The 9,762-nt window shown below is 34.2% G+C and overlaps 1 protein-coding gene across 1 annotated transcript in view; it reads right to left on the bottom strand.

Moving 5' to 3' along the window:
* Positions 1-1,071: 1,071 nt before the first annotated feature.
* The window catches only part of LOC128227382 (uncharacterized), a 42,740-nt gene continuing 34,049 nt past the window's right edge, over positions 1,072-9,762 (bottom strand). The window contains exons 6-7 of the mRNA XM_052937884.1: positions 1,688-1,839; positions 1,072-1,198 (exon numbers count right to left, since the gene is read on the bottom strand). Coding sequence (XP_052793844.1) covers positions 1,072-1,198; positions 1,688-1,839 — 279 coding nt within the window. The remainder of the gene's footprint in view (positions 1,199-1,687; positions 1,840-9,762) is intronic.

Here is a 9,762-nt window from a genome sequence, read left to right as displayed (position 1 = left end):
TACATTGTCCGTACAAAATATTTATGAGTACATTGTCCGGACGATTTTTTAATTAACCTATAAGTGACATTTACATTACTGTTTCTTTATTATGAAATATTTATGAGTGCATTGTCCGAACGATTTCATGCTTAAAGCATTTCTCATTAATAATTGTATACTGTTCCCTTCTTTGTAGATTATGCTGCACTACAAGTCTGTCCGGCCTACTTAAAACGCTTTCCAGACGAGTTCTGAAGTGAGACGGATTAATATTTCGTGTAAGTAAGAACTATTTTATCTGTTTATTTTTAAATTTCTTCGATGTGTTTTTTAATAGAAATATTCCCTATTATAATAAACGCCTTTACCACTTTTAACAACTTTCGATGTGCAAAGTGAACGGAAAACACTTATTGTATGATATTAAATGTACTATGCATTTTAATTATAGTATAATATACATACAGTAAGTAAACAGTACAAAACATGCCCTAAATTCGATTTTTTTTTCTCTAGAAATTTAGTTTTTTAAGTTTATAAATATATTATACCTCCATCCAATATGTCAAGTTATTGAAACGATGCTTAATTAAGAATAATTCCACCGTCTATTATTGGCATACTCATTTGTGTTGCTAATTTAATGTATAGCAAGTGTAAATCCATGCCATCTATTAAAATGATTTGTATTAGTTCGTCTGTTTGTGGGTTGAGAGTCTGGCTGTTCGTTGACTGCGACTCCTTAAGAACCGGTTATATATTCATCCAAAATTTGGTACACATATTGCACGATAAAGTATACACATGTCCAACAACAACATGTTTACTTCTACATTGTTTTATTTACGTTCAGTTTTCGACTTTGAAACAACATACGAGGGTTGTCGTTCGCTCTTGTTTAGTAAAACGATGCATAGGCGTACACTGCTTTGCATTTTATTTCAGAATGCGACAGAAGAAGTCCACACTTTCGCTCCATAGACCCAAACAAAAACGAACTGGAAGAAATACCACTAAATGAGGCATGCAAAATTATTTAAACCGTGAAACAAAAAAGCGGAAAACATTTTTCCCCAGCAAAATTGTTTTCTAAAGCCAAATGCCATACACAAGTAATTCTCCAAGGAATGACACCAGTTCTATCTCCTTTGAAATCACCATTCCGTTCCCCTCTGTACAAGGTTTCGCCACCAAAATACAATTGAAATTGCCTGAACTGTAATAGTGAGAAATAGAATCAATGTATAATAATAATAATGTTAGTTTGACAATTTCATTGAAGTTATCGTTGTCGCTGTGTTGTCACGTGTATGTAAGACATTCGAAAACGTCAAATAGTTTACGTGTGATGTCTTCTTTTTTCACCACAAGCATAATAGTGCATTGCTTTTTGATGTATTCAGTTTGTGTTAACCGACGAATAGGTGAATAAAAAGAAACTATTATGTATTTATTTTGATTTTATTCATCACAGAGTGACTATTTATCATTATTTTGTAAATTTATAGTTGCACATTAACAGTTCATGGCACAAAACTTTTCTGTGGTGTTGTAAAGTGGGATCAAATAACAATGTAAACAAAAAACTATATGCATAAATATGATCCTGTAAAATTATATGGCAAATATATGGCATTGCATGGCACCACACGAATAAACGTTAAATTTACTACATCCAGATTAATATGCTCTTTAAAGTGCAAACCAATGTCTCTGCATTTTTGATTTGCTGAAGAACGGCTTTCCACAGCAATGGTATGGCGCCTTTCCATCATGGACGTGCTCGTGTTCGTTTAGCCCCGATCTGCTTTGAAATACCTTCCCACAATGCCGGCACATCAATTCTTTTCTAGACTCCTGAAATTAATTTCAATTGGTTTATTACTGTTTGCATGTTTATGATAGATGGTGGCAATGAATTTAAAAACACACTAAAAATACGTTGGATTAACAAAAATGATCAGGCTTAGGCGAACCCCTCTTGCCACCTTTCGCATATTGTGTCGATATGGCATGTGTCGTATTCTTGCATACCTGACGTGTGTTTCCGGTCAAGTGACCAGTGTTGGAAAAACCCATCTTACATACCTCATGTAAAATGAGTCACGCGCAACAACGCGCAATGTTTTCCATTTGTTGTATGGTTTATGAAAGATATATTACGCCATTCCAATAAAGCACAATCAAATAAGTTTTTATGTTTGCTAGACTAATCTAATTAAAATTGACATGAATAATCGTTAAAAAAAAAGCTAGATTAAGTTATTTTAAAGCACTGTAATGCTTAGTAAATGGCGTAATTATGGCGTCAGTAAACAACGTCGCACGCGCTTTTGGTGTAATAGTACAAAAGTTCGTTTTCAACGTCATTTTCTCCACAAATTGATAAATTTACATATGCAAGAAAAAGATAAAATCAGGTTTTTCCGGTCCAGATTAAAAAATCCGACCCTCGGACACGCTGCGTGGCCGTAACTCGGCAAGCCTCGTTACCGGCTAACGCACGTGCCCTCGGGTCGCATTTTTCTGTCCGTACCGGAAACACATGATAGATACTTATAATATACATATCTATCAGCTACTTATAATATACATATCTATCAGATACTTATAATATACATATCTATCAGATACTTATAATATACATATCTATCAGATACTTATAATAAACATATCTATCAGATACTTATAATATACATATCTATAAGATACTTATAATATACATATCTATCAGATACTTATAATATACATATTTATCAGATACTTATAATATACATATCTATCAGAAACTTATAATATACATATCTATCAAATACTTATAATATACATATCTATCAGGCGTTTCCAGTGTAGAAAAATCCGACCCGACCGGAAAAACACGATTGATATTTTTTCTTGCGACGTAGTTTACTGACGTCATAGAGCGCAATAATTTTGAATAACTAAAAATAGCGTTTTTAACGATTATTTATGTTCAATTTTTATTAAATGTCCTGCAAACATATATATTTGATTGCGCTTTATTGAAATGGCAAAATATATATTTCATAAACCATACAATAAATGAAATAAGAAGTGGCGCCTTGTTGCGCGTGACTCATCTTTCATGGGGTATGTAATGGGGTCCTTCTGATATAAACTTATCTTAAAAAATTAATTCCGACAATGAAAGCCTTTTTAATTTTTAAACAGGCATACGTATACGATGACATGTATATTTGAAACATTTACGTACCATTGTGGTGAATGAATAGTGATCAGATCGTGAAATAATAAAGAACACATTTAAATCTGATTATCAAATTTGTTTTAAAGAAATCATTTCATAATGAAGAAGAAGTAATGTAAATGTCACTTATAGGTTAATTAAAAAATCGTCCGGACAATGTACTCATAAATATTTTGTACGGACAATGTACTCGCTTTGAAAATTGTCCAGAACTTTTGTGTAACACGGAACTATTACTTGAAACTTACAACGAAGTAAATATTTGCAAATTTAATCAATATTTTGTTTTGTTTTATATTCCTGCTTTTTGCGCTAAAACACACGGAAATCAGACTGATAAGGACAATGTCCTCACAGAAATAAAATCTGTATCGAGTTTCAGGCTTAAACTAAGCAAACCTTCGAAAAACAAAACACACGCGAGTAAACTGTGTTACAATGCGGGTACTCTGTGCCTATTCTAAAGATCTTACCTTAATATTTACCATCCGTAAACGCCGAATTTATGTGTTGATGCGGTGGAATTATTCGCCATCTTGTACGGCCAATGTACTATAGTGATCACGTGATACTCCCCTGTGATCATAAGGCTATTAATTTATTCACATATGCTAATATGCACAAAGTAATGATACAGTTATCTTCTATTACTTTATATAGATTTAACTGAAAAAAATGCTTGCAATATGTACAGTGTCAAATTATGTTAAAAATATTCAGTGTTCTCAAAAGCACAATCAATGTTTTCTGTACAAACAGCTGGATCTTAAAATTTAACATATATATTCAACACTATACAAATAGTGATTTTTGATTCATTGACAGTCAAAACACCATAACTACTATATAATGAACTGATTGCTTCTTGAAAAAATCATGCAATAAAAGAAACCAAACAAACAAGCAAAAACTGATAGTTTCTTGTTTTAAATGCTTAATTTGGCACACAATTAACAGAACAGAGTTTTGCAATTGTCTATATGTTGCTTAATTATTACATATTTGCTGTAAATGTCACATTTTGTATTATTTAAACAAAACAAGGGGTGACTAACATCTGCATTCTCTTGAAATATGGGATTCTGTGCTGTATTCACTTCAAGTTTCAGATGGTTTGACCACGTCAGGCTGCTGGCACATTAAGATCTGCAAATAAAATAAATGCAATGTTTTAACAGAATAAAAGTACTATCTACTTCTGTGAAGGTGCATGTATGCCAGTTAACAATCATATGAGGCATACAAAATTCTATATGTAGTCATATAATTGATATAGTCACATAGCGTAAATTTATGGATTCAAAGATCAAGAAAAAAATGATGAAATATATTATGTTTAAATAAGTATATGGAATTAGTATTTAACTCTCCAGGGTAATTGACAACAAAGAAGCATATTGGAGGAGTTAGAAATGCACTTGCTTAGAATATTTTCTTACTTGAAGACATTTTCCATTCCCTGGAGGCTGTATGAAATTCCAGACATAACTTTCTAGCACACCGGATAGGCATTTCCGGTGAATTCAGCCATGCTGGAAAACTTCATCTGGCATCCCCCAATGCCAGATGAGTCACGCGCTGTGACGGAATAATTTCAATTTCTTTCAATACACTTTATGTAATTATAATTATGAAATTAAATATATGAGTTCCATTAACATTAACTTTACAAAAAACAAACTTTAAAAAACAAAACAAAATAGCCCTTAAAAGACGTGATGTCAAACTTATTGACGTATGCAGTGAATATAAATAACAGCGCGTCATGACGTCACGCGCTTTTTGGTGATATGTACAAAAATGCGCTTTTTATGTATTTTCTTCAAAAAAATGTAATTTAATCTATGCTAGAAAAAATATCTATCATGTGTGTCCGTGTCGGATAGAAAAATCCGACCCTAGGGCACGTTGCGTAGCCGGTAACGAGGCTTGCCGAGATACCTGGCAACCCAGGTGCCCTCGGGTCGGATCTTTCTATCCGGAACGGGAACACATGACAGATATTATTAATCTTGAACTGCATTTTTGTCCATTAAGGCCTCTAGAGCTTCTGCAACCAGGTGGCCATAAAAAAAGAAACAATACATTTGTGTTTTTACAGAATGTTGAAAAGTATTAAGAAGTATTGAGGGAAAGGTAAAAAACCTTGATTTTACTGACACACTTTTAATCCTATTTGCCTTGTTTATATTTTAAGTTTTGTTAAACTGCTTATAGAATCAGTTCTTAATGTTAACTGCTCAAATAGAGGCAAACAAAATAGAAAAATTGACAAACACGCAGAGGTTGTTGTTTCATTAGAAAATGCCATAATCTCATGGCCGCGACCGGAAATAATTTATAGCTGGCATGAAACAAAGTCATTTACGAATGAAACAAACAGAAAATATAAACTAAAAAGAATAAAATCAGCTCAAACAATGTTTTTGTTTGGATTCATTTTTGTAAAGTGATTGTGAAATACTATTAAATTACCGCATGATGTCTGCTCCAATTTAAGTTTGGCTGGCTGGTCTGTCATCATCCCCATCTCCAACCTGTCGCAACAATAACAAATTTTTAAGTTACTTAAAAGATGCACTATTCATGGTTGATGGAATTACCAAAAACTTATTCTCATAAGGACATACACCATTAAAAGTCTTCGAGTTGGGTTGGTGAAGCTGGTTTTTAAACTAGATTGTTTTGGGGGAGGGGGATGGATATTAAATATGTGTGTGTGTGTGTGGGGGGGGGGGGGGTACATGAGTATTATAAATAAAACATACATGTATAAAATTAAGTCTAAATGAACACTTAATAGTTTCTTATTTTCTATCACATTTTTCAATGTTTACCTTTCAACTAAAACAATACTAAAACAAAGACTAGCCCGATCACTGTTAATTTATAGCATTCAGTAATACATTGTGACTCACGTATTTAGAAAGTACAGAAAGTAACATTTCTAGTTTGTTTTTGCTTGTTATGGGCCATAATGCAGATCGTTCAGAATATTCAAATTGGCCGCAGCATGACATGAACAAATTGTTTCACCTACTTTTAGATATTTTAGCAGCTTAATATTCCAAATAATCGTTGTAAAACCGATAGTTAACCGTTTAATTTGATGGTATTAAACAAAATATAAGAAAACCCTGAAAAATAAAAGCAGAAATGGCAATATTTACATAGTGTCAGAGTTGGAAACGGATGTTTGAAAATTCGTACCCATTCAATATCGTACCGGTATGACTAGTAAGCGGAAAGTGTACTTTCCGCGGAAAGTTCGAAATAAGTGAATGCTCCTGAAACGATAATTTAGTGGTTACTGGTACTAAATCTCTGTTAATATGAGAAAACCTCGATTGGAACGCGGAGATAGATTTAACGTGAAGTTTCTAGTAAACAGTTTTCAAAATATGAAATTCAATAAAAACAAAAACAAGCATCTCAGATGAACTCACCTTTACAATTAAATCAGACGTATTTGCTTTCCAAACTGGCAGTAGGATTTGTTATGGCTCCATTTGTTATTGTTCCATATGAACAAAATGGCGTCCAATGCTCGCTTGAAATCTTCATCAAGTTCATTGTAGCGTGAAATGCGGATTAATATATTCAAGTTTGATTCCATAAGCATTTACTTTCAGCGATACGTTGGATGTAATAACTGCTTAAATGACAAAAACCGCTTTGCTTCTTACTTTAATTCACAGAAGTGAAAGAGGCTTTCCTATTAAACACAGTACTATTTTTAACGCATATCCAAATATGGAAGTTCCGTTCTAAAAAGTACATGTACCTCGGGTGTTTCCGTACTGAATTTTTATTGGTTAACGGAGGTCAAACCCCGCCCAAAACATGTACAATTTGCTTGCCGGCATGCACGCGCTTCATATGAACAATGTATGGCGAGCTTTTCTGGTTCTCATTTTCATGGTTCAGTGCTGCCCAAATATTTTTATGCCTATCACTCCGGCAAAAAGAAGTAGTCCCTTGCATACACGTACAAATCGAAAGAGGGCTTCACGTTTGTCTTCAAGCCCGTATTAAAGAGTTCATTATTCTGGTAGATCAAGACATTTCATTCAGTATCAGTACTTGAATGTTGATAGGTATAATGTAGTGCTATCTCGTCGTTGTGACGTACGCGGCAAAACGGCATGAAATTAGTGGCCTAGCGGCCTGGCGGCCTAGCAGCGTGTTATTTGCGGTTTGTCGGCCTAAAATTATCAATTAAGTCCGTTTTAGCAGCCCTTCTATGTTTCTATTTCAAATCATTTTTAAGGGTTATCATCCAGTAGTAATTTTCAATATGTTTTCAAACAAAATGAACATGCAATCCAGCGGCCTAGCGGCGTAAAGTTAGTGGCTTGGCTGCCGAGCTTGTTTTCTTTTGTTTTAACAATGTTATATAAATTACATTTTCATTCACAAAATAACATCCTATATCGATTATGAACATTTCCCCAAAATGTCGATCCAGCAGCCCGAAATTGTTTTCTATTCACATCATTTTGAATCCGTTTTTTTCAAAAAGCTATTACAAAGTAATTATTTCTATGCAAAAATTCAACAGCGATTATCAACATTTTACCAAAATGTCGATATAGCAGGCCAGCGGCCTGGCGCCATGGTGGCTTGTAATAAGAGGCCTGGCGGGCTAGCGGCCTAGAATTATTAAACAAAATTCTATTTCAGTGCATTATTTATACGTTTCTTCTTAAACAGTGATAAGTTAATGTCGTTTAATCACAAATTAACATCCTATAACGATTATCAAAATTTGTACTAAACGTCGATCAAAAAGCCTAAAATGATTTCTTATTATAAAGCCATTTAATATGGTTGAAGCAATTAAATAATGTTTTTTTGTATACATGAAATATCACCCTGAAGCGGTTATAAATATTTCCCCATCAAGTCGATAAAGCAGTTCAGCGACCTAGCGGCGTGAAGTTAGCGGCCTTGCGGCTTACCGGCCTAAATGTGTTGATCTATTTAAAACCTGTTAGGGGTTTCCTTCTTAAAGAATGAGGTTTGCATTTTCAAATCAACAACCTCTATATACTGTCAGCATTTTCACAAAAAGTATATCTATCAGACCAAAATTGCTTTCTATTTGAAAGCATTTTCATGCGTTTTCTTCAAAAAGAAAGTAAACTTTAATGTTTTCTATGCGCAAGTTATCATCCTGAAGCGGTTATCAACAAATCGTTTTAAAAATCCAGCGGTTTTAAGTCTGCGGCCTAGTGACCTTATTTTTTTCATTTTTTTCAAAGCATTTTTTATGCGTTTTCATCAAAACAATGGCAATTTAATGCGATTTTAGTAATAAATTATCATATCGTAGCGATTATCATCAGCCATCAACAATGTCGATAAGGCAGTGCATTGCTTTCTATTTCATAGCATTTTTTAAATTGTTTTAAAACAATTATGAATTATTGTTTTCAATAACAATACCTGAAGTAAGTATCAGCATTTTCTAAAAGAAGTCGCCCTAGAGTTGATCTTTTAGTAAAGCGGCACTGTGGCGTGAGGTTAGTAAATTGGCCGGTCAATGATTTCCATTATTCATGGACTGATTTTCTTGTAACCATGCACAAGTCTTCACCACACCAGGAACATGTGTGGCGTGCAAGACTCAGGTTCGTAGCTCAAAGGGCAATAGCACAGTGCCCTGTAAACTTTATTAATAACTTCTATATAAGTATAGCGATGGTGTTGTTCGTATCAGGAAAAATAAACTTTGCCATACACAGTCGGATTAAAGAATGCCTTAGCACAAAAGTTTTCTATAATATGTAAACGCGTGGCGCGCACAATGCAGGTCAGTAGCTCAACGGATAAGGTCACAGTGATGTTTTGACAATGTGGGTATGATGAGGGTGTTGTTCGTGTTATGTCTGTGACCTTTTTTCATGATCGGATTTTGAAAAGACTTGGCACAAATGTTCACCATAGCATTACAATATGCCTTATTCAAGAACTAAACATATACCTTTTACCTCAAGATCACAAGGTTGTCTTGGATATTTTCTTTATGTAAAGTGTAGTGATATTGCCGTCTGTGTTGACTTATATCTTTTAAGTAATTAATAGGAGTTTAGTTCTTAAATGGTTATATGTTCACCTATATAGGCCAACACTCAAAACTCATTTCTATACACGCCGTCCCAAGGTAAATGCCACAGTTCAATGTCAATTGTGCGTGCTACACAAGTCGTAACCTCGTTGAAGAAATTTCTTTTTGATAAGTTGAGCATTTGACCCATGTTTAAAGAAAATCCTTAAAGGGGTCTACGACTTGTGGAACAATTTAAGGCCTCTAGGCCGCACGTCCGCCAAAGTACGCCGCTAGACCACTTGGCTGATAGATAAAAATAATTATTGCCACTCGCGTTTAAAAGTGCAACAGCAAATGCCTTGAAGTACATAACAATTTCAAGTAATTTAAGGCCGCTATGCAGCTAGGGCACCAGGCCGCTAACTTCACGCACTCAGATGCCGCTAGTGATTTAAAAGAAGTGTTGATAATCGCTTAAGAAAGATAATTTGAACAAAGA

Source organism: Mya arenaria, chromosome 1 (assembly GCF_026914265.1).
Source record: "Mya arenaria isolate MELC-2E11 chromosome 1, ASM2691426v1".
In the NCBI taxonomy this organism is placed as follows: Eukaryota; Metazoa; Mollusca; class Bivalvia; order Myida; family Myidae; genus Mya; species Mya arenaria.
Note: the sequence above shows the minus strand (reverse complement) of the source record. Positions and strands in the feature narration are given on the sequence as shown.